Below are 25530 nucleotides of genomic sequence, written 5' to 3' on the forward strand. Positions count from 1 at the left end.
CCTCCCATGCAGGCATGTCAGATTTTATCTTATGATCTTTTTCACCCTATGTAATGTTAATTTACGGGGCAAACAGTAGCCCTCCAGACGTCCATGGACTACAATTCCCATGAGCCTCTGCCGGGGAGAGCCCCAGTTTGGCCACCCCGCTGTAAACGAACGCCGCAAAGCAACCTCTCTCAACCCGGGCAGAACTACAACTCCCAGCGGCCCCCGCGAGCACAACATTGTTCCCAGCCAATCCGCGCGAAGGTCTTTGCTTGGTGCCAACATGGCGGAGGCCAGGGACTAAAGGAAGTGTGTTGCTGGAGTCGGTAAGTGTCTTGCAGCCTGGGCGCCCCTCTTTTGGGGGGCCCCGAAAGGGACCCAGGAGCCGCGGGCTGGGCGCCTGCCCCTGTCGAACCTCCTCTTTTTCTTCCTGGACGCCCCTCTCGCCCCCCCTCCTTTGTCCTGCTCCCCCCTGGGCTGGGGCTGGCATAGGGCAGGGGCTGGTCAATTACACTGTTGATGTTGATATCCTGACTTTTCTGTTGGACTTGATCTGTTTCTACACTGTTAGCAAACAGTTTGACGCAATGGATAAATAAATAAGCAAACAAGCAAATAAATAAATAAGATGCATGCTTCCAGCTTTACCGGTTCTACGTACACCGCCCTGAGAGTCACAGTGAAGGGCGGTCTTTAAATTGAATGAATATAAAATATATAAACCTGATGATGCCCTAGGCACAGCCCAGCAGTGGAGAACCTTGGCTTTTCTATTGTTCAGTTGGCGAGACGTTAAGACCCTGTAAGTGGCGAAGGTGAAATAAGAGGTTAGCAGTTCAGTTTTCTGCCTGGCCTGGCCCTAGCACAATAGTAAAAATACACTTTAAATTTTTAAAGAATTATTTAACAGTTATTTATTTGTTTATTTATTTGCTATATTTATATACCGCCCTCCCTGAAGGCTCAAGGCAGTTCACATAAAACCGAAACAGTACAGATTACTCAGTTTAACAATAATACAGTGATAAGAGCAACATAGTAGAACAATAAAAGAATATGAACAACGTTAAATTAACACATACTGATAGCGCAGTGGGTTGGGAGGGATAGCAGTAAGGAATATAAGCAAAAATCCTGAAACCCTCTTGGGTGCCCTCCTTTCTCTTCATCCTTGCCTTATGGACTAGTTGTACTGTACAAAATGGTTTTGCAAACTTGCTTGGATAAAATATTACAGACTATGAAATATACTGGTTTGTATCTTTTATTGTAAGTTGCATTCTGTGTATATAACTTCTGCTGTGCTTAATATAGTTGCTGTCAACCTCTTTAAGGTTGAGAAACCCCTGAAATATTCTTTAGGCTTTGAGAAACCCCAGAAGTGGTGCAATTGGGCAGAATATGATTAAGAAGCATAGCTGTGTGCATACCCACCCAGGGCCCCTCTGCTTCCCGCCCCCTCCAGGCCCATCATCGGCCATTTGGGGAGGGGGGGATGACCATATATGGTCATATCTCCCCATAAATGTTTAACACATTTAAAGAATATATAAAAACTTAATTAACTCCCACTCACTCAGGAATCCCTTCCAGGGCCATCGAGAAGCCCCTTTCTTGAAACCCTGGTTGAGAAAGCCTGGTTTATGTGTCATGTGAATACTTATGCTATGTCAATAGAACAAAAAGGAAAAAATGCTGGGTGATAGATTACTGGTTTATTATGCAGTGTCCCTCCATGTTTCATCATGCTGGCTTCATCAGGGAGAATCTATAAAAAGCATAATTTTATATTTAATACCGATAATAGAAAGACGTCTTAATAAAAGTTATTAAAATAGTATTAAAAAGTCAGGATCAAAATTGATTTCAAAAGTAGATACGCTTTAGGTAATATACAATGTAAGCTAGATAAACTATACATTGATGATGAAGCAAGACAATGAAAGTAAATGAAGTAAATGCTGACCAGAACAGTCACGTAATGCTGGAACTTTCCACAGCAATTCTATTATTTTACAGTGGAGAATGTTTTTTTTTAAAATGCATACAGCGATTAGCTGAGCAAGATCAGAAGTTTATTATGCTATCCGGAAAATTAATTTGATGTTCACTGAAACTTATTTCAGATTTATTGTACTATCCTGAATTTCAAGCCAGCTATGAAATTATTGCAAATGAGTACAACTGCCTTTCCATATTATGAAAATATCGTCGATATATCTCCACCATATAGATATAAATTCTGGGAAAGGATTCCTCTCTGAATGCTATGCTTCAGTTATTTCTGGTGGTTCCAGACTATGAAAATCCTAATGCATTGGTTGTTGAATATCTGATTTTTGTCATTTGTACCAACTCTCTCTGCATAATCCTCCTTGAATCCCCGGGAGAAAGGCCGATTATGAACAATGTAAATAACTAATAAATAATTTAATTGTTTAACTTCCAGGGCAAACAATATTGTTTTATTGTGAACCTCCACGAGTCTCCTTGAGAACAGCGGTATATAAATCCAAAACTAAATCAGTAAATAGTTGTTGGCACTAATGTTTGCGTGCCCATGCAGATATACTGCTGAGTGGTTGTCCACTCATCTGTCTCAACAGAATCCTCCACCAATGCTATGTGACCACAACCCATGCATTTTTTGCTGGTGATTAGGAGAGAGGAGACACAGAAATGTGAATTTCAGCTTTGGTTTTCAGGTTTCCCTGCCCAACTGAGAATCATTTGCGCCTGCAGAAAATCCCTTAGTGTTTGCTCAATGTTACTGTTAATTCAGTGATAATCAATAGCTCAGGAGATATCTGTGGTGCTCCTGAGCACAGCTCCTGCTCTGTGTTTTGGGAAAGCAGGTAAGGTCCTTGCCTTTTCATCCTGAAACAGCTGACAGAGCTGTGAACCTCCTTGAGCTACAGGCTTCGTGCCAGGCGTGGTTGATGCTGATTGCCATTGGGGTTCTCTGTGAGCTGTGGAACGAGTACTACCACATTAACCATCTGCTCGCAAGACCAACACAGTATCAAGTGAACATAACTGATTTTTCTTCAGAAGAGCCTATAGCAGAGCTAATAATAGGCAAGAATGGACATGTGGGCTAGGCAGATTGTGGGTTTGTTAAATGTTAAAAGAATATTTTTGGAATCTCTTAAAGAACTGCTTTATTAAACCAGTTTTGATTCATTTGGGATCATTTGATTCATTTTGATCATTTGCAAACTGACAAAACATCCTTACGCACTCCCTCATAATTCCTAGGGAGAATTACCTGTCAAAACATTACAACTCTCTATCTGCCAAGCTCCCACCTTGTGGAGCCTTTAGCCTGAGAAGCTCAGGAAAGCACCTATTCTATTGGCTTTCCACAAACAGAACCAATCAAGAGGGCTTTTCTGCACAGGTACCAAGGCTGCACTCTACAAAACGGTGCTATAAACGTCCTTGGATTAATGATTAAGGCTGCCTTTCTCAACTTTTTTACCATTGAGAACCCCCTGACACATTCTTCAGGCTTTGAGAAACCCCAGAAGTGGCCCAATCGTGCAGAATAGGGTTGGGAAGCAGAACTGTGGACATTTCCACCCAAGGCCCCTCCCCTCCCAGGCCCATCTTTGGCCATTTTGGGAAGGGGAGTGGGTCGGCATGACCATGTAATGCTTACGCTGTTTTTCAGTTCTTTCTGGGGGTCCCAGACTTCAAAAATCCTGATGCGCCTGTTGGTTGTTGAGCATCCTGTTCTGTCTGTTGTACTTCCTCGCTACGCATAATCCGCCTTGAGCTCTTGTGAGAAAGATGGACCGTGAATAGCGTGAAAAAAATAAAGATAAATTCATTTGTTTTTAATGTAATGTCTTTAGATGGTGAAATAAAGATGCAGATTTTTTCTATGTCTTTCTTTTGCCCCTATACTCCTGAAAAGCAGATCTATGTAGTCCGGAGCATCGCCGTGTGAGAGAGAGTCTGTCCTCTTTCCGCTCTAATTGGGCCAGCGTCCTGCTGCCTGGCTGTCAAGCACAATTTTGAGCAGGGGGGATAGAAACTGTGCGGGGCTGACGGGTAGGAGTGGGACTTGGCTCTCTCTCCTCTTTTGCGTGTCAGGTGTTGCTCCTCGGAGGAGGCAGCTTGCTGTTAGCCAAATGCTCCTCCAGGATGTGGCAGATTGCGGAAGACGGCGAGGTGGGCTTCACCCAGGCAGAAATCTGGTTTTAAAGAGCCCTGTACGCTCTCTCAATTGTTAGCCTTTAAAGACTGAACAAGCTAGCCTAGCCCACATGCTCTTTCTTATATATTATCATCTCTGCTACAGGTTCTTCGGAAGAAAAATCAGTTCAATTCACACGATCCCATTGTGGGCCTTGCGCACAGACAGTTAATGCAGGGGTACTCATCCCACGGAGCATGGAGAGCCACATAGGCAATTCTCATCCACCCATAGAGCTGCATGCGCTTTCATCCTTGGCCTGAGGCCTTGTACCCCAGGGAAGCTCACAGCACTGGCACTGGTTTCAAGATGAGAATCGCCTGCCAATGACATGTTCTACACAGGGCAATGCTTTCCTGGAACCTGGAGGCAGGAGCCAGATTGGGGAACAGCGCTCGAGAGAGCCACAGGTGTCTCCTGAGCTGTTGGTTATCACTGAGTTAACAGTAACATTGAATGAACCTTGAAGAGTGCATTTTCTGCAGGCGCAGATGAGCCTGGGATGGTCAGAGAAACAGACGCTTCAGAAAACAAACGTTTAAAGTAGAATATAGGTGGTGAATGAGTCCTTCTAGTTTAAAGTTTGCCCTCCCTAGTTGCAATCCTTGATCTTGTTTTTTGCATCACGTCACAGCTGATTTACTAATATTATTGTTAATAATAACAGTAATTAATAATAGAATTTATTTACTGCCCTTCCAGTCAACTCAGGGCGGTGTACAACATAGTAATTCACGATACAAAAATACAATTTATGTTAAGAATGAATCTCGTTAAAATACTATAATATCACATTAATTGTTAAAACACTTAAAACCATAACTAAGAGTTGTCCGGTCCTTGATACTGGCTCGTTTCAGATGTTCCCATTGGCCATCTTGGATCGGGGCCAGTTCTGGAGGACCCGGTAGATGTAAACCCATGGGGTTTGCAAGGCAGGAGATGTCCAGATGTGGTTTCCCATTGGCTGCCTTTGTGTAGCAACCCTGGTTTCCCTCTGTGATTTCCCATCCAAATACTGGCCAGGGTCATCTCTGGTTAGCTTCTAAGATCTGATATCAGGCTAGCCTGGGCCTGTTCAGGTCAGGACTTGCAAATCCTTGGGCAGCTGCAAAACAAATGAGCAGAACAGAGAAAGTGATGTAGTTGTTTGACTCTGGGAGACCCAGGTGCGAATCCACCCTCTGCCATGGAAGCTTGCTGAGTGACCTTGGGCAGGTGACTCACTCTCTCAGCCTTACCTACCTCACAGGTAGAAATGGAGAAGGGTGAGTGTTGTAAGCCACTTTGCGCTCCCACCGAGGAGAGAAGTAGGGTATAAATGTATTTCGTTCCTAAATAAATCTCCCAGAAAGAAGAGGGGGATTCTGAAGTCCGTGACTGCTCGAAAGAGTTACCTGTCTGTTTAACAATAAACCTATGGGAGTGTTGGAAGATTGACGGGTCTTGCCCTGCCGTTTTTTAATTTCTCTGTCTTCCAGGAGAGAATGATGATGAAGGTGGTCAATCTCAAACAGGCCATCCTCCAGGCATGGAAGGAGCGGTGGAGCGATTACCAGTGGGCCATAAACATGAAGAAATTCTTCCCCAAGGGGACGACATGGGATATCCTGAATTTAGCAGGTCTGTCAGAGCTCTATCGGCCTCACAGGGTGCCTGTTTTGGGAAAGGAAGGTGATTGTAAAAAAAACAACTCTTTCTCTTCCTCCTCCTGTTTCTTCTTCTTCCACAGCGTAGGCCCTTGAGCTGTAGTGGCGGCAACTGGTGCGGTTTAAAAAATCTGTGCAACCAAGCAGCAGCGTTGCGGGATGAAACCCTACCTAGCCTTGCTTATGTTCTAAAACCACTTGGCAGGCATCCGAAATGGGGTCAGCAGGTGCCCTGCATCTGTGAACCAGAAGTTGGTAGTTAATGCCTTGGCCTTCCTGCTGCAAAATGGAATTAGCTGAAGTAGGCTATACAGAGCATCATGCAGTACATATTCTGAACGTACGGTGTTGTTTTATATTCTGCGTTCTTAAAATCTTAAGCTAGTAGACTTCAGAAAGATGGCTTGGAAATTTATGGATGAATAATCTATGCCTGTTTTTCCCTCCCTGGGTTATTTCATCGAGCATTACTGTCTGTTATTTGGTGACTAGGAACTGGTCCTGTTTCATTTGTATTCTCGTCTTCTCAAAGTGTGTGTTGGGAATTTGCAAGGAAAATTGTGACACAAGCTTGGCTGTGTCATTTGCGGGGATTGACCGCAAAGTAAAGTGCACAGTTGGCAGGGAACAGTCATGTGGTGTGTGCCAGCTTGCTTTTAACCAGTCGCACCTTGGAAAGATGCACATGCTGGCTTGCCCCTCCCTGTTTTTAGGGTTTTTTTTTTTTGGGGGGGGGTGGATAAAGCAATGGAAACACCTCTGCCATGGGTCATTAGGAGGGCTGTCAAAAAATTTAGAGCCCTGGGTGAAAAGGAAGATAGATGACTAATCTCCTAATTAATAGTTACACATTAAGTAAACGTTCCTATTCAAAAACGGCATAATGGATATCTTTTTAAAAGCACTTGCGAATTAGCAAAAGTAATCCCTCCGAAGGATTTTCCTTGTAGATTCTTATTGGGCTGCCACAGCAGAACCAAAATGATTAAAAAAGAAAAAAAGAAGCCCCCCCCCTTTTTTTAGCTCCACTGGCTAAAATTGGCCCTTGCTAATTAAAATAGATTCCTGTCATTTCCCTCTTCTGTCTTTGTACTTTGGCCAGATTTTAAAAAATGGTTATCTCAAGGGTGGGAAATTTTGTATTGCTTTTCCTTTAGCACTAGGCTAGAGGAGATTATGTAGGCCTTGTTCTAGTCCATATTTCTCCAGATTCCGGTTACTTTCTGAGACATTTGGGGAGGTTAGTATAGAAATTTAATAAATAATAACAATAACAATAATGATACATTCAAGGAGGTGATTAAACTGAGGTGCCTCATGGGGAGGGCTGGGGGTTGTGTGTCCAATCCTTGGATGAGACTGTTCCGTTTTGGAAGGTTTTGGGGCGCATTGAGCTGCTTGCTAGTTTGGTTCAGACTTCATGCTTGAAACCATGATTTGCCCCCCAGAGTCTAGGGGTTCTGACTCTGGGTTGGGAAATTTCTGGAGCTTGTGGGTGGAGGGAAGATGTGATGCCCTGGAGTCCAACCTACAAAGTCCCTGTTTTCTCCAGAGAACCTGATCCCTGTAATCTGAAAGTCAGTCATAATTCCTGGAGAATTCCCGGTCATCCAAACACAGTATTGCAGAAAAAGACAAATAGTGAAGCAGATCCCTTTAAATGCATTCTCCTCTCCAAGTTGTGAGATCGTTTGAGTCATTTAAAGGGATCTAGGTCCCCTTAAAAGTCTCAAGTGTCACGACCCAGGAATTGTGTATCCCGAAGTTTACCTCCTGAGCCAAAAAAGTCCCAAGCATCAGGTTCTTGATCAAAGTTGGTTTATTAGAAGGAGCATACAGGAGCAGGTGTCAGTGGAAGTCCATCACAGAACAGGGAGAAATTGACAAAGACAATGGGACAAAGGATCCCAAGAATGTTTATAGATTTGGGCCCCCTCCCCTAATGCACTTTTCCACTTCCCATTGGTTCTGTGTACAAGATGTCACAGTACGGGGGGGGGGGAGGTATAAATCAAGTAAATGAATAAACGAATGCAGTTGTTTTTGTTTTCAATTTTGTCTCTTAAGTGTGCTATACACAATAATAATAATAATTATTATTATTAATTAGATTTAAACAATGAGAGAGTGCACAATCTGTCTTTGGAACAAAGGACCATGGAGTTTTCTCTTCCCCCCTCCCTTGTATAGCTAAGTGTACATGAAAAAGGGGGACAATTCAGAGGAATGCCACAAACCCAGGAGGCTGTTTTGAAGGATTCCCCTGCACTCCGTTGCAGCTTCCCAAATGGTCAATTAAAAGCTTGACTGCACAGGAAGAGTAATGCGTCGCCCTCGCCAAAATCTGGTGGAGTGGCAAGCTGCCACCGGGAAGCGCCTGCCAGCGGTTGGCACATGTTCTGTCGGGAGATCTGTGCGCTGGCCTTCAAAGAGTCCTCCTTCTCCTGGCTGTCCTTTTGCCTGAGCGCGAGGAAGGGGTTGAGCACATTGCTGCCGGGGAACGAAGAGGAGGCCGAGCAGAACATGCATGCATGTCCCGTTTCATCGGCGGCGGTAGAGGTCACACGGAGGTCACGTGCATCGATTGCCGCAGATTCAGCGGGTGGGGAGGGGCGCTGGTGTCCATTTCCTACCCAGGATCCCTGGTGGAACAATGAGCTAGCTTTTCCCTCTGCCTTGAATTATTTACGTCTCTTGCGATGTCAGAGAACGCAAAGGAGCTTGCAATTCCTGGGAATGCCCCGGGTTTCGTGTGCTTCCTGTGCTTGTCATAATTTTTCACGAGCATCTCTGCTTATTTCTCAGGCTGAATTCTCTCCCACCTTACCCCCCCCCTTTTTTTTTTTTAAATTGCAGAAGCCCTTCTGGAGCAAGCCATGATTGGCCCATCACCAAACCCACTGCTTCTATCTTACTTGAAATATGCCATCAGCTCCCAGGTACAAATCCCATTGTCGGCCCTTTGCTTCTTGACACTTGTGAGTTGAGTGAAGCCTCCCAGTCAGGGGATTTAGCTATATCCTTTTAAAATGATTATTGAATCCAGTGTCTGAGCCTGTGATTTTTGAATGTCCTCTGTAGAAACAAATGTGTGAGTTTCTTATAGATCAGGGCCTTTTTGGTCCTTGCCCCGAGCTGGTGGGATGAGCTCCTGGAAGAGACATGGGCTCTGTTGGAACTTAACCCAGGCCTGCAAAACTATGCTCTTCTGCCAGGCATTTGGTTGAGGCCAGGCCGCCGGGAACATCTAAGAGCCCCCCCCCCCCCCCCGCACACTCCCTGTAACTCTAGATTCTGACCTCCGTAATGGGAGGACAGTGTGGGAGAAGCATGGAAGGACAGGTATATTGTCTTAGAATTTTATAGTTTTAATTTGTATCATTTTATCTGATGTCCACCGCCCTGAGAAGTCTTGAGAGGGACGGATTTATAAATCGAATACATAACAATGATGATAATGTTTTGCATAATTTATTCTGAATATGCTAAATCACTGGGACGTGCCTACATCACTCTGGTGCCTAAGCTATCCACTGCCTCACCCGCATGTTTCCAAGCATATCATGGAGGGTTACCAGATGTTCTCTTTTTAGAAGGAGGGTGGTATACAATGAATGAATGAATGAATGAATGAATGAATGAATGAATGAATGAATGAATGAATGAATGAATGAATGAATGAATGAATGAATGAAGAGACAGATAGACAGGAAAGAAAGAAGGCGAGAGAAAGAAGGAAAGAAGGAACTAACTTGTCCTATTTTTTCTCAGTCGGTCCTCCTTGGGCCTCTTTTTTAAAAGAGATGCAAATGTCGGAATATGAAGGTTAGGAATATTCCCAGTTAGCAGCAGTGATCGCAAATTAAATAGTGGGGGTATTTAAAAGGAGATTGGCCATAGGGGTAATTTGTTTGCAATACGTCCTTTTCGCTTTTAAAAATATGGTCACCCTTATCATGGACAATGATAATTTCTTTAGTGCTGGAATCAAGGTTTTTTTAAAAAGTAAAAGTTGTGGTTCTTGGAAAGCTGAATTCTGGGCTTGATACCATTTCCTGCACATCTGCGGAATCGTGTAGAAAAGATTATTTATTTTGGCTGCCAAGTCACAGCAACCCTGAGGGTTTTCAAAGCAAGGGGTGTTTGCGGGTGGTTTGCCCTTGCCTGCCTCTGGGCCACAATCCTGGCCTTTCCATCCCAATACCATCCCAATACGAGCCGGGGCCAACCCAGCTTCTGAGATCTGATGAGAATTTGCCTAGCCTACCCAAGTCAGGGTGTTTATTTTATTAGGGGGAATATTTATGCAAAGGTCTGTTATACTTGGCGGTAGGTTTGTCGGGATCCAAAGGCTGCAATCCCGCTCAATAGCATTGCACTTACTCCTGAGCAGACCTGCTTGCCTTGCTCCTGAATGCTTGCGGTGGTTCAGTCGTCCCGCTGCTAAGCAGTCTGGGGTTACGAAAGAGAATTGTGGGCTTCTCGTTTTGTCTTCTGCCAAGCAGAGGATGCTGTTGAATTTCCCTTCCTGACGCTTTCCCCAAGCGAGGAGGACGAGTGGCATTTCGGCCCCGTCCTCTTCCAGCGCGGTGAGCGGAGCTGAGAGGTGCTTGCGCGAGGTGCGCCCAAGATCTTGCCATGGAGAGAGGCCGTTTCGGTTGCTCTTTAGCGCTTCCTCTGCAGCGGCTTCCTATGAAAGTTGATGCGAAGCAAAATATGCCCTCACCTCAAAATGTCGGTTTGTATTTGTGCCACGCCATTGCCCCAGCAACAAGCTGAGTTGGTATTAGGTGACCTTGTCGCCCCCCCTCGGCAGTTGGAATGGCTGGGTTTGTGTCTCTGTGTGTGTGTGTATGGTCTCCCCCCCCCCCCATTTAAATGTTAGCTGTGTGTTGTAACTTTCTCTCTTGTGTTTTGGTTTTATTTACAGATGGTGTCGTATTCTACTGTTCTGATGGCCATTAGCAAGGTAGCGTTTGCACGTTTCTCTGTCTTCCTTACCTAAATCTTAGAATCGTAGAATAACAGAGTTGGAAGGGACCTCCTGGGTCATCTAGGCCAACCCTCGCACGGTGCAGGACACTCACAACCCTATTGCTCATCCCCTGCGACCTGCCACCCCCTGCACCGCTAAATTTTGCACTGCCGCCGTGAAATTGCGTACGATGTATGTGGATCAGAAAATTTCGATCTGATCCCGTTTCCAAAGTACAAAGAGCCAATTGTCGCTGGTAACTTGCAGTAGGTTTTAAATACTGAATCTAACATCTTAAAGTTCCTATGATGTCAGACCTTTAAACATTTTATAGTATTACTATTGTTTTCTCTCTTTTTAAAATTGTTTTAGTTTTTAATGACATGTATTTGAATTGTATGAGCCTCTTGTGGTGCAGAGTGGTAAGGCAGCCGTCTGAAAGCTTTGCCCATAAGGCTGGGAGTTCGATCCCAGCAGCCGGCTCAAGGTTGACTCAGCCTTCCATCCTTCCGAGGTCGGTAAAATGAGTACCCAGCTTGCTGGGGGGTAAACGGTAATGACTGGGGAAGGCACTGGCAAACCACCCCGTATTGAGTCTGCCATGAAAACGCTAGAGGGCGTCACCCCAAGGGTCAGACATGACTCGGTGCTTGCACAGGGGATACCTTTACCTAATTGTGGTCTGAATGACCGTAAATATATATTGGTTTGATAAATTGACCTGCCACCGTTTTGAACCTTCGCAGAATCAGCCTCTCCGTCAGACGGCTCTCCAGCCTCTGTTTAAAAATTTCCAAAGATGGAGATTTCCAAAGACCTCATTTCTCACTCACCTCCCATCCCAAGCCAGGAAGATAAATGACAATTCATTTCTCAACGTAGGAAATCTGGGAAGAGACCTTCTGAAGTAGCTGCCTTCCCAAAATGTGTTATGTGCAGTGCAGACAAAGGTTTATGTTTTAGCTGCGAGAGGGAATTCTGAAAACACTACTGTGCCTTTAGTGTTAAGTGGCTCTCCCTGGGGTTATCATGGGATTTTTCCTGAGAATCTGAGAAGAGCCCTGCTGGATCAGACCAGGGGTCCATCTAGTCCAGCCTCCTGTCTCATACAATGGCCAACCGGTTTCCTGGGACGGCCAACAACAGGTCAACATCCTTCCCTGGATGTTGCCTCCTGGCTCTGGCATTCAGAGGATGAGTGCCTCTGAACGTGGAGGTTCCACTCAGGCATCATGGCTAGTAGTCATTGATAGGCCTTTTCCACGAATCTGCAGTCTCCTGATCACAGTTAAGAAATGTATGGTGCATTCCCTCGCAGTTGCTCCAGGTGAAGGCGGTGGAGAAGCTGCCTAGGATTGCTCTGTGGGAATTGTTACAGCTGTCCTGCACCGTGGTGTGGATCCTATCACTGCTTTACCACATCTGGGCGTGGAATTGGAGTCCCTGTGGGTGGGCAGGAGGTTGTGAATTTCCAGCGTTCTGTTGTGGTTGGGACTAGATGACCCTGGAGGTCCCTTTCAATTCTATGATCTGCGATCACTGTGCAAAGTGTATATATTGATGAATTAAAATATTCACACCCCCACCTCTCCTTCTGGCTCAGGTTTGAAGCCTTCCTCCAGTCTAAGCCGCCTCCCAAATGAAGCTGCATTTCCATTGGAGGAAGAGTCCCTAAATTTAGAGGAAGGGCCCATGGAGGGTGGTTGGATCCTTGTCGATTTGAATCTGGGGGCTTTAAAATGCAGTTGCTGTGGGCGATTTTCGGCAGGCTGTTATCTGTCGGAGCCCATTCAAAAAGGGAGCAAGATTTACAATGCAGCCTGTCTTGCACTGGATATATATGCGATGCCAGACGTGCTTCTCACATGAAGTGCATCCTCTGTGTATTGTGTTGGTGTTTGGGGACTTCCTTTTTTTGAGACCAGCTGTTTTCTTTCTTTGTTTCTTGGTGTCCAGTTCGATGACTTCTCTCGAGACCTCTGTGTCCAGTCCCTGCTGGAAATCATGGATATGTTCAGTGACCGGTTATGGTAAGGAATGGGTGAAACCTCTAACTTAACGTGGGCGCATTGCGTAATAGAAGCCCGTCTGGGTGGAGGAAGGGACGTCTTGGACCAACAGCGGACCCCCTCGTGCTGGCCAATCACTAGCATCCTTGCAAATAATGCTAAATGATGCGTTCCTTAGCCCGATCTGGCAAGATGATACTGCTTGTATCTTTATAAACAAAGACCTTGCCTTCCGAATTAGTTAACAAGTATAAGACACACCTTCTCTGTGAAGTGAGACTGTTTGTCTGCTTTTGTTTCATGCATTTCAAACCTGCTGGATCTCGGGAGTTCTGCTAAAGGAATACAAAACAAGTGGGTCATAAAAGAGTGACATTATCCCTTAAGCCAGCCTTTCTTGACTTTTTTACCGTGGCAAAATCTCTGGAACGTTCTTCAGGCTTTGAGAAACCCCAGAAGAGTCATAAGCATGCAGAAGATGGTTGAGAAGCAGAGCTGTGGACACGCCCACCTGGGGCTCCTCCCCTCCCCATCCCCTCCAAGCCCGTCATTGGTCATTTGCGAGGGGAAGGGACAGGTCAACATGACCATATATGGGCCTATGACCCGATACATGTTTAACAAATAAAAAAATATATTAAAAAATTCCCACCCATTCGGGTAATCCAGGGCCGTCAAAATACCCCAAGGTTTCCCCAAACCCTGGCTGAGAAAGCCTGCCTTAAGCCATGGATTGGATGGAGCAAGCTCCCCGGGCTCCATCCGTACCGCAGATTTCATCCTGCGTGGCTTTTGTCCGCTCAGGTCCCTTGATCCCCAGCACAGCCTTTTGGATGGTCAAGGGAGGGCCGGGACCCCTGCTTCCCTTTTCCCACCAACCCTCAAGGTGGTCGGCCCCCACCCTGTGGCTGACTGTCAGAAATCTGATGAGTCTTCACCGTCCTCGAGATCGTGACGTGTTTCTGGTGCGGAGATAGTATTGCCTCTGAGCACTTGGGGTTTTCATGACTCCCAACCGGTAACCTGAGTTGGTTACTCAAGCGACAGGAAACCCTAGAAAACCTCCTCGCCTGTCTGCAATAATCAGCTCTGTTTCCATTCTGCCAGTTGCATTAGCGATACGCACAAAATGAACGGGTGCGTAAGTGAGTAGGGCAGGCTTTCTCAACCCGGGGTTCAGGAAACCTTGGGGTTTCTTGACGACTCTGGAAGGGCTTCCCGAATTGGTGGGAATGAATTAATATATATATATATTAAATTTGTTTAAATGTTCATTGGGTGATATGACCATGTGAGAGTCAGTTTGGTGTAGTGGTTAGAAGTGCAGACTTCTAATCTGCCATGCTGGGTTCGATTCTGCACTTCCCCACGTGCAGCCAGCTGGGTGACCTTGTGCACTGATAAAACTTTTCTGACCGAGCAGGAATATCAGAGGTCTCTTAGCCTCACCCACCTCACAGGGTGTCTGTTGTGGGGAGAGGAAGGGAAGGCGCTTTGAGCCTCCTTCTGGTAGAGAAAAGTGGCATATAAGAACCAACTCTTCTTTTATATGGTCTTGTCAGCCTTCTCAATGGTCAAAGATAGGCCTGGAGGGGGTGGGAAGGGGAGGGACCCCAGGTGGGCACCTATACAGCTCTGCTCCCTAACCATATTCTGCACTATTGTACCACTTCTGGGATTCTCAAAGCCGCCAGAATATTTCAGGGCTTTCTCAATGGTTAAAAAGGTTGAGAAAGGCTGGTGCAGAAGGTTTCTTTCCTGCACCGCTTTTCACTGCCCGAAGGAGTCTCAAAGCAGCTTCCAATCCCCTTCCCTTCCTCTCCTTGCAACAGACACCCTGTGAGGGGAGGTGAGGCTGAGAGAGCTGGGACAGGACTGCTCTGGGAGAACAGCACTATCAGGACCGCGACTGGTCCAACGTGGCTGCATGTGGACGAACGGGGAATCAAACTGGGCTCGCCAGATTAGACGCCACCGCTACACCATGCTGGCTCTCAATAGCCATCAAGTTGCGACGGATTTACAGGGTTTTCATGTCAAGAAACATTCAGAGGTGGTTTGACTTTGCCTGCCTTGGCATAGCAGCTCTGAGATTCCTTGGTGGTCTCCCATCCAAATCCCTCCCAGGGCCGACCCTGCTTAGCTTCCAAGATCTGACGAGATCATGCTAACCTGGGCCATCCAGGTCAGGACAAAACCCCGGCACCCTCTCTGTAGTCCAGAGAGCAGAGTAGCCATGATCCTGGCCCATGTGCAGCGACCGTCATTCCTTTTCTCGTTACCTTCATGACCGTGCAAAAATTGAGCAGATTGGAACTGTCGAGAGCCTGGCCAAGAACCTGCCCTGACTCTCTAGAGACACATGCTCTTGCACATCATGTTCTTCTCTGGCTTTTGGTTTTGAGCGAGCAGACCAAAACCCTTCTAAAGAACCAAACAAATAAAAAAAGCAGCAACGCCCCACACATTTTTTAAGCATTTAGACCAGAGCGACAGGTGAGTACATTGGGGAGGGGACGGGGAACGAAAGGGAGGGAGGGAGAGAGAGAGAGAAGAAGCCCTTCCTTCCTTCCCTCCTTCCTTCCTGTAAGCAAAATAGAAACAATGAATATTAACCTATCACCAGAATGCTGATAAACAGCTGGTCTTGGCCACATCCAAAGCCCTCCGCTTAATCCCCTCCCCGCTTAATTCGATCTTCTGGTTTTTAATTTGATCAAAACCCCTCAGGTCCGGGATTATTTGTGCTGGCCGCAGCAGCGCTCGTCCTGTCAAAAGGGGTTTCTTTCCCCATCCTTGATCTTTTTTTTTTCCTGAGCCGGCCCACTTTAATCACAGGCTTGGGTGCTTCTTTCTTTTCCCTCCCTCCCTTTTATTAAATTTATTTAAACAAAGCAAGTACTGTGGCAACCGCGAATGCTCCAGTGTGCGTAAGTTGTGCCACTGGGCACGAGCCGCGGAGGCCTGATTTTCTGCCACTTGTGGGATTTGGAGTCCTTAGCTGGGTAGGAGGAATGTCTTGCAGGCTCAGCCAGGGTGGGGTAGCGGTGAAGAGCGGTGGCCTCTCATCTGGAGAACTGGGTTTGATTCCCCACTCCTCCACGTGCAACCAGTGGGGTGACCTTGGGCTTCCCATAGTTCTCAGAGCTCTCTTGGCCTCACCGACCTCACAGGGTGTCTGTTGTCACTTTGAGATTTGGGCAGTGGAAAGCGGGGTATAAAAACCAACTCCTCCTCCTCCTCCTCATTCTGGTTTCTCTGAAACCATTCTGAGATAAGGATATGTGAAAATCATTCCTAGCCTCCGGAGGTTTGGGTGGGCCAGGGGGCTTCTCGCCCATTGAGCTTTCTCTTGAACGAACGCCATGGCCCAGGGTTCCTCAGCCTTTCTGAGCCGATGGGCGCAGTCGCAGTTCTGATGCAGCAACAAAATGGCTTCCGCAAAACTGTGGCTCTTAGCCACAAGGTGTAGATGGTACACTATTGGCTGTGATGCTCTGTCTTCTTGGTGCTTGAGGGGGGGGGGCAACAATGGGAGGGCTTCTGGACTTTTGGCCCTACAGGTGGACCCCCTGATGGCTCCCGGGTTTGGGTTAGTGTATGCAACACAGAATGCTGGACTGAATGGGCCGTTGGCAAGCCCTTGAGCTGGTCTGGTGTGCTACGGCACGAAGTCCTTTATAACAGGGGTAGTCAACCTGTGGTCCTCCAGATGTCCATGGACTACAATTCCCATGAGCCCCTGCCAGCGTTTGCTGGCAGGGGCTCATGGGAATTGTAGTCCATGGACATCTGGAGGACCACAGGTTGACTACCCCTGCTTTATAACATTCCTCCCTTGAACATTTCTCTCCTGCCTATTGGGTTAAAAAGTTAGCTGTGCAGGGGCAGTTTTTGCCTTCCCGAGGCCAAGCGCCGGCCCCCTGCGGATTCCCACTCATTTGCAAAAGATGGCGCATGAGCGGGAAACAGTTAGCTCGTCACAAAGGACTGGCGCGAGGCTCCCCTCCGATGCTGCCACTCGCGCGAGGACCCCAGCACGTGCAGGAACCGTCCAGCGGATCCATCCCATGGCGTGGTTCAGGCCAGGGAGGAAATCTCGTGCCTGGAGTCACCTTGTCCTGCCCTTCTGCTTCGTCTTCCCACAGCTGCCGCGGCAAGGCTGAGGAGTGCATCGGCCTCTGCCGCGCCCTGATGAGCGCCCTCAATTGGATGCTGCGCTGCGCGGCCTTCTACGCAGAGAAGATGAAGGAGTCCCTGGAGCAGGAAGCAGCGGAGAGCCAGCTCGAGATGTGCCTGGAGCGGCTGGGAAACGTCCTGGGCAGCACCAAGAACCGGGCTCTGATCCATATAGCCAAGCTCGAAGAAACACGTATGTAGCGGCTGCACTTGTAGGGCGGAGAGAAAGTGTGTGCGACTTACTTGAAGTGGGGAGAAATATGGAATTATAGATCTTGGGCCTTTATAGAATCATAGAGTTGGAAGGGGCCATACAGGCCATCTAGTCCAACCCCCTGCTCAACGCAGGATCTTAGAATCATAGAATCATAGAGTTGGAAGGGGCCATACAGGCCATCTAGTCCAACCCCCTGCTCAACGCAGGATCAGCCCGAAGCATCCTAAAGCATCCAAGAAAAGTGTGTCTCCAACTTTTGAATCATAGAATCATAGAGTTGGAAGGGGCCATACAGGCCATCTAGTCCAACCCCCTGCTCAACGCAGGATCAGCCCTAAGCATCCTAAAGCATCCAAGAAAAGTGCGTATCCAACCTTTGCCTTTCCTTTGCCGCATTCTCATTTTCCTCGCAGATGTATTCCTCTCGCTTTGTGTTCTTTTCCCGTTCTGCATGTGCTTTGCCGCTTCTAGTGGCCGCTTCGATATCACGTCGCTTTATGTCTTGACGTGGAAACTTACTTATTTATTTCATTATATTTGTAGGCCGCTGCTCCCGACCAGCCGGCTCGTAGTGGCTAACATCAAAAATTTTAAATGCAAGGGTTAAAATTAACAAGACATGGTACATTAAAACAATACAAAATTTCCCCTGACACTCTTAGGGCTCCATCACACTGGTGATGATGCATTCAATTTAAGGCGTCTCTATTTAGGGTTGAAAAGCTTCTTGTGGCGCAGAGTGGTAAGGCAGCCGTCTGAGGCTGCTTTACCATGAGGCTGGGAGTTCGATCCCAGCAGCCGGCTCAAGGTTGACTCAGCCTTCCATCCTTCCGAGGTCGGTGAAATGAGTACCCAGCTTGCTGCTGGGGGGTAAACGGTAATGACTGGGGAAGGCCCTGGCAAACCACCCCGTATTGAGTCTGCCATGAAAACGCTGGAGGGCGTCACCCCAAGGGTCAGACATGACCCGGTGCTTGCACAGGGGATACCTTTACCTTTATTTAGGTTTGAAGTGGGGCAGTCCCCAGAAACTTAAACCTCTGCCTTTCCTTGCTAGCTTCCTGGGGCGCTGTTGAACAGTCCGTGGCCAAACTGGGAGACAACTTGGGGCACATAGGCAACAACGTGTTACGGAACCAGGCGGAGGAGTGCATCGACCTTGTCAAGAGGTGGGCAAACAGCAGTGGCAACGGGCGGAACGTAGAATTCTCCCACCCCGAAACCAATCAAACCAGGCTGTCTTTGTCCTTTCCCCCTCTCTGCCCTGATATTTTCCCACGCAGCATCCCTACCATGCTTTCGGCGCATTCGGATCAGCTGAACAAAACGGGCTTCCCCACCGTCCACGCTGTGGTCTTGCTAGAAGGGACCATGAACCTGACCGGGGAACCACAGCCCCTGGTAGAGCAGCTGATGATGGTGAAAAGGATGCAGGTATGCCTGGACCGGAGGAAATACACCGTGCCTCCTTATAGTTTCATTTACTCCCTTTATTGAAAGTCCATCTTTCTTGCTGAGATTCAAAGTGCATTCACACAGGAGGATAACGAGTGACATGCTAGGGCTCGGATTACAGAAATCCCAAAACCAGCATAGAATTTTCGCCAAGATGCGATGGGAAAAGTAAAATTGCATCAGTAGAAAGGCGTACAATGACAGTGGTATTATAGATAATCAGAGAACGCATCCTAATCATAGGAGTCCCCAACATGGGGCCCACCAAGTATGTTTAGAAAGTGGGTGGGGCCATCTGGGACCCTTGCCTAGCAGGGCTTCAGATTGGCCTTTGGAGATTTGATTGACTTTGCAGATGTTTAAAAAATTCTATGATTGCAGCTACCCCCCCAGCACAAGTATCTCCATTGTGTGACTGAAGTAGACTGTGGCTAGCTCCGCCTCCTGCAGTAGCCATTTTGCGGCAGCCATTTTGTTCTGTGCCCACCCTAATGTAGCAGAGTTCCAAAAAGGCTGAAAAAGTTTGGGGGGGACCCCGTCCTAGACGGATTCATGGCCGTGTGGCAAACTGGTCTTACCTGGACAGCTGTCAAGATCCGGGGTTTGAGATCCTGAGGCCTCCTTTCTCCGTCCCTCTTTCTTTCCCCTCCCCTGTTAGCGGATCCCGTCTCCTCTTTTCATCTTGGAGATCTGGAAGGCCTGCTTCGTGGGCTTGATCGAGTCTCCTGAAGGGACGGACGAGCTGAAATGGACAGCCTTCACTTTCCTCAAGGTGAGAGGGAGACCTCTGCTGTTCAGCTGTAGATGCCAAAGGGGAGGCTGTGCGGGTTGAAGGGCCTGTCCGGAGAGCAGTTGTGTGTCAGGACCCACATCTCTGGAGCTGGAATCGGTTGGGCACGTAGCTCAGCGTCTTGCTTCATGTGTATGTTTGTGTGTATGTGTGTGTGTGTGTGGGGGTAAGCCTTCCTCAGATTCTCCGTGTGAGGGGCAAGCCCTCCTCAAAAAGCTCATTGTGCAGGGTGACCCTTTCTCCAACAAACCCCCTCCAACAAAAGGGGTCAATTTTGGGCCCTTCTCCTTCCTCACTTCAGCTCACTGGCCCATGGGGGCTGTTCCTCCACACACAGACTGTACCCTCCCCACCCGGATTTCTTCTCAGGGATTGGAAAGGACTGCAGGAATTCTTCCTCTGCCACAACTGTGGTTCCTCTAACAAAAGGGGTTGATTCTGGGCCCTTCGTCTTCCTCACTTCAGCTCACTGGCCTGTGGTCGCTGTCCCTCCGCACAGATGCTGCGACCCTCCCCTGAACGATTTTTTCCCACGGATTGGAAAGGGCTGCAGGAAACTTGCATGCACAGGCGGTTGGGCCCTTCCCCCTGTGCAGCAAACATGGCTGTGTCCACTCCTTCCTTGCAGCTTCGCCCCCCCCCCCTTCTCCAGGGCCCATCTCTGCCTTGTGTTTAGGTTCCCTGAAGCAATGATCCGAAGAGGATGCGAACCTCCCCGGCTGTTCTTGTGCTCTTTCTCTTTCAGCGCTGGCGTCCTTCATCCAGCCCGAAGGAGCCTCTGCATTTAGCCTTCCAATTTTTGTGTGCGCGCAAAGGTAGACGCAGGCCAGATGGCTCTGCCTTTCCTCTCCCTGGCTCTCTTGGTTAAACAGACTCAGGTGTGACTGGATTCCCCAAAAGGGACCCGACAAATTGCAGTTTAGCATTCCCTGCCTGCACCGACAATCCCTATTCCTTCTCCAGTACATTGTGTAACCTGCTTGTCCACACAGAGAGGAATACATTAAGACAGGAAGGATGCGAGCGGCAGGCGGATATGCCCACTCGACAGAAGGACAAATCCCTAGAGGAAAAAGGAGGCGACGGTCAGCTTGCCTCGGGGACACGCTGCCCCGTGATACTTTGAAGGACCTTCGCTCTGTCATGTGGCCACGAGTTACAGAGATCAGAATCTTTTCTTTTCGTCTTTCTCCCCTTTCATCTTTGGGCTCAAATTCCTCAACTGTTTTCTGCCTTGAAAAGCAACCGTTTTGTAGCGCAGTAGAGACTTGAATCCCGGGTCTGTAACATGCAGACATCCCTTCCCTTCAAGGTTATCGAAGGCAGCTAAGCCGCCGTAAGATTTTGCTTCCTACGATAGTCTGAGTACCCCATTATGTTGTACCACATCCCCGGGCCCTTCCTACGCTGTTTCCTGAGGGAATTGGATATCGTAGCGTGTTCGTAAATAGCCTTTCAGGACGGAAAGTGTTTGCGAGGAAAAGGCAGGTCGATTGTGCCCCCACCCCCTTTGACGGTTGGCAAGAATCCTGATGCCGGCAAAGCAGCCTGTGACATTCCCATGGTCTCCCACCCAAGTACCAGCTAGGGCCAACCCTGCTTAGCTGCCAAGGCCTGGCCAGATTGGGTGAGCCTGGGCAGGAAGAAAAGTGAAAGGCTTTGGGGCCTTCGCATATGCCAGGGGTTGTCAAACTGTGGCCCTCCAGATGTCCATGGACTACAATTCCCAGGAGCCTTCTCCACACCAGAGTTCCAACTAATCGATTCTTCTCTTGTCAGATTTTTGCATCTTCCCACTTTCGCAGCCCTAAGTGGCTCTAGGAAACATGACAGTTCGAACTGATCCACGTTTGGTAGTCCGGCTGAGGTCCTTGTTCGGCTCAAGCTTATCATTGCTGAGCGGCCCGGAGCGATTTGACGTTTTATTTCCTTGCTGCAGTCGCCACTCGGCTCAATTTGCGAGCCAAGGACGATGAACGCGTTTGTGATGTAGTCGGCCGTTAAAGAGATGCTGTTTGGATTTATGGTTTGATGCGATGTATATTTTTTGTCTTTCCAGATCCCACAAGTGCTGGTGAAGCTGAAGAAATATATGCAAGGAGAAAAAGTGAGAATGGGCTGGGTACCTGTTTTTTTCAACAACGCTAAGGATTTGAAGTGGTTGCAAAGTGGAAGGGAAGAAACAGAGCAGTTCATTACCCTGCCTGTTTTCTAATGCAGTGTCCGGGCTGATTGTGATAGGATCAGACAGTTGCCGCTAGCCATGCCAGTGAAAAATAGAACCTCCACATCTGGAGGCAGGATACCTCTAAAGACTAGGGGTTGAGAACAAGCGGCAAGATATGGCTATCTCCGCCTTTCTCCACCCACGGTCTTTCTTGGGAGAACTGGCGGCCTTCTGTCCGAGACGCTGAGCTGAACAGAGAGAGCCATCAAGCTGTAGTACTTAGATCAGGCATTCCCAGCTAGGGGCCCATGAACTCCTGGGGGGTCCACAATCTTTCCCCTCCTGCCTTAACGGACCCGGCCACAAGCTAGGAATGATGGCGCCATGAGCAGACGGCCATACGGCTGTCTCCTGCTCCGGGCGAGGGCAGACCGTCAAAATAAATAGCGGTCTGGAGAACAGGGGTGATGGCTGGAGGGAAAGGAAGCGTCTCCTGTAGAAGTCTTACGTTCTTACGGCCTTGCGGTTGAGAACTGTTCTTTTTTCTCTGTCGCAATGGCAGGATTTTACAGAAGATGTGAACTGCGCTTTTGAGTTCCTTCTGAAGCTGACGCCTCTGCTGGACAAGGCAGATCAACGCTGCAAGTAGGTGACTCGTCCCGTGCCCAGGCACTGCTGAGCAGACGTCTGTCCGTGCGTTGTCTGTCTGTCTGTCAGGCCTACCTTCCACCAGGCTTATGGCTGAGGCCGGCGCCGCCTGGTGAGATCGGGTCCCCCTCTTCTGCAGTCCTTTCAGGCTATCCCTGGTCTCCGCCTTGGTAATGCCGCCGTGTTGGGTTGGTTGATGTGTTTATGCATTAGCATGGTTTTTATGTATCAGGGGGTTTTATCGGGGGGGTTTATCTGCTGTTACCCACCACGAGCCTTAGGGGAGTGGCGGGCTATAAATCCAAATAATAATAATAATAATAATAATAATACCTACCATCTATTTATCGTCTATCTGCCTACCTGCTACCTATTTATCATCTATCTGTAGCATTTATTGCTGCTCCTGGACCAGCCATCCCACGGTGGGTAACAACACAATTACATTAATAATACAACTGTATAAAAACAACTAACCCCCTCCCCCCCCAGCAGCCGTATTTCTCAAGGTTGGTGCTTAGAGGAGGGGTCCAAGGCCTTCCCTTACCCTTGTTGCATCTGAAGGGTTGGACCTAGCATCTCTGGAGTTCAGCCCCTTTCTCTGGGTCCCAACAGAAGGTCTGTGAGAGCTCAAGATGGTGCACCGGAACCAAAAACCAGGACTGTTTCCTTGTTGACTGTTGTATTTGAGGGGTAGATTGATGACTTGAAGCTGCCTTCGTCGCCAGGGCCTTGGCCTGTCACGATCAAGATTCATTTATTTATTGCATTTATATACCGCCCTCCCTTGCATTTATATACTGCCGTCCCCTACCGAAAACAAGGACAGTTTTAACTGGTGATGCCAGGGATCGAACCCGGGACCCGCTGTGTGCAAAGCGGATGCTCTACCCAGTGTGCTACAGCCCCTCACCATTGTGTTGGAAGAAAGCTGAGTCCTTAGTTAGGGATGAAAAGGAGGAGCCCGAGGTGGAGAGAAGGGGAAGTCATTAAGTTTGCTGATGCCCAGGGGTGACCAGGAGACCGGCATAGAGGAAGGGGACTGAAGCCGGATCGTCTGGTTCCAGATCCTCCATGCATCACCCCCACGTTAGCACTTGCTGAACAAAACCCGAAAAACTGGGGATTTGTCGAGGCAGATGCTCACTGCATTTCCTTCTCCTGCCGGCCCAGGATCTCACAGGCCCGCGCCCCCCCAGGAGGGGGCCGGGAAGAACAGGAAGCCTTGCCAGCTGAGTCCGCCACAGTCTGGTTTGCTGCTGACATCACAAGTCAGAACTGTTTGTTCTGCTTAACAAAGCTCCCGAATGCATGCAGCCTGGCATAAGACCGCATCTGAATCAGTCGGGTCCAATTTCCTTGTGCCCGGCTCTTGAACGCTCTGTTCTATCACCATGACGTAAGCACGGGGGGGGGGGGGGGGGTTCTGCCCTCGGCTTGCTTAAGGCCTGAGCCGGAGCCGGGCACGCGAATGACACAGCTGTTTTCTCGAGGAAGGATCCCCAAGGAAGGAAGTTTGTTGCATGTTATGGCCTCTGTGGTTTTGTGGCACATGTGCAGGATGCGTTATGCATAGAGTTCCATATGCTAAGAATCCTGACTTTTCTTTGTATGTGTGTGTGTGTTTTTAATTTTTAAAAAGTGCCTCCCCTGGACGCTTCACAGATAACCTTGAAAGCGTGTAGGCAGAAGCCCAAAAGGATCAGAGCCGGCCCAGGGCTCCCCTCTCCCGCCCATCAGAAGCAGAATGCATTCTGCAGAGCAGCCAGAAGGAAATGTGCAGAGCTCAGCGGTTCGTGGGCCTTACCTCGTGCCGTGGTCTGAGTATTGCCTGTAGAAGGGCCACCTGTGAGGAAGTGCCTGTTCTTCAGCCACAAAAGCTGCCTTGGGCAAGAAGGCTCGGCCCAGCTTGTTTTATGGGGCGGCCAAAAGGGGATAAATCCTCCCTGTAATATAAGCTGCCCTTAGGAGATGGCCGTAGATCGATGGCACGCACTCTGTGTCTCACGGAGAGGCCCATTCGCAGGTACCATTAACCAAAAGCACTGCCCCAGCTTGATGTCGTGGTTAAGAGCGGCAGCTTCTAATCTGGCAATCTGGGTTTCATTCCCCGCTCCTTCACAGGCGTCCACCCAGTGTGCGGGACCTTGGGCTAGTCACAGCCCTGATAGTGCTGTTCTGAACGAGCAGTAATGTCAGGGCTCTCTCAGCCTCGCCCACCTCATAGGGTGTCCGTTGTGGGGAGAGGAAGGGAAAGCGACCGGGAGCTGCTTTGAGACTCCTTTGGACAGTGAGAAGTGGGGTGTGAAATCTTCTGTATTAGAACTAAAAAGCTGCCCACAGGCAGAAGAAGGTTACAGGCTGCTGATGGTTCCAACTCCCCACCCCCTGGTCCCCAGAGCCTCAGGTATGTCACAGGAGGAAGGTGATGGGTGGCCACACTGTGGCTCTCTCCCAGATGCCCATGGACATTATCACAAGCGGGTGCTTGGACATTCAGGAAACAAGAGGCACACCATTTCAGGGCTCTTCCGCTGTGTCTTCTTTAGCTCTTGCACTGCCTCGGGGTTTTCTCCTCCTACCGTGAAGACGAGATGCTGGCTGTTTTGTTTATTTTAAACATCGCAACCCGCCTGTCGGGACTTCCGGCAGGGAGAAATGCAGGCGGGACTCCATGGATATGTTCCGCTAGTCTGGGTGCTTTCCTCCAGTGGAAGGGGCCCCCTCCCTCCCAATTCAAGATCCCCCGTAGAGGCGAAGGCTTATTCAGCTGAGTCGTCCCGTGTTCATTCTAACACGCTCCTCTCTCCTTGTCCTTGACCACCTTTCCCATCTGCTGCTGGTCCATCTCTCACCCGCCCTCCTTTTTGTTTTCCTCTCAGCTGTGACTGCATCGATTTTCTCGTCCACGAATGCAGCAAGCAGGGCCTGCTCTCGGAAGGCAGCATGAACAACCTCATAGCCAAACGGTAGGCGTGGGGGGGGGGGGGGGGAAGGAAATTGCCCAGGGCGGTTTGCAATAGGCAGCGTCTGGGCTGTCCCCTTCAGGCTCTGCTTAGCCCCAGTTATGTTCACCGTGGCGAAGGTGGCATTGATTTTGCTGGGGAAACAATTTTGTTTATTTACACTTTTATGCTTTTCTCTCTTGGGCTCAAGGCGGGTTACATATATTGAATTAATACAATCGACGGGATGGAACCTCAGTGACAAGTGAAATAGGATTTATTTTTATTTTGATGATGGATTTTATTT

At 48.5% G+C, this 25530-nt stretch overlaps 1 protein-coding gene across 7 annotated transcripts in view; it reads left to right on the forward strand.

The window, feature by feature from the left end:
- The first annotated feature begins 197 nt into the window (after window positions 1-197).
- The window catches only part of MED24 (mediator complex subunit 24), a 66830-nt gene continuing 41497 nt past the window's right edge, over window positions 198-25530 (forward strand). For all 7 annotated transcript variants that reach the window (XM_077312856.1, XM_077312857.1, XM_077312859.1 and 4 more), the window contains exons 1-12: window positions 198-314; window positions 5671-5812; window positions 8695-8777; window positions 10769-10807; window positions 12770-12843; window positions 16971-17194; window positions 18276-18387; window positions 18502-18652; window positions 19332-19445; window positions 21523-21570; window positions 22193-22275; window positions 25161-25247. In XM_077312856.1, the coding sequence (XP_077168971.1) occupies window positions 5677-5812; window positions 8695-8777; window positions 10769-10807; window positions 12770-12843; window positions 16971-17194; window positions 18276-18387; window positions 18502-18652; window positions 19332-19445; window positions 21523-21570; window positions 22193-22275; window positions 25161-25247 (1151 nt within the window). In that variant the 5' untranslated portion in view covers window positions 198-314; window positions 5671-5676. The remainder of the gene's footprint in view (window positions 315-5670; window positions 5813-8694; window positions 8778-10768; window positions 10808-12769; window positions 12844-16970; window positions 17195-18275; window positions 18388-18501; window positions 18653-19331; window positions 19446-21522; window positions 21571-22192; window positions 22276-25160; window positions 25248-25530) is intronic.

Source organism: Paroedura picta, chromosome 16 (genome assembly GCF_049243985.1).
Source record: "Paroedura picta isolate Pp20150507F chromosome 16, Ppicta_v3.0, whole genome shotgun sequence".
In the NCBI taxonomy this organism is placed as follows: Eukaryota; Metazoa; Chordata; class Lepidosauria; order Squamata; family Gekkonidae; genus Paroedura; species Paroedura picta.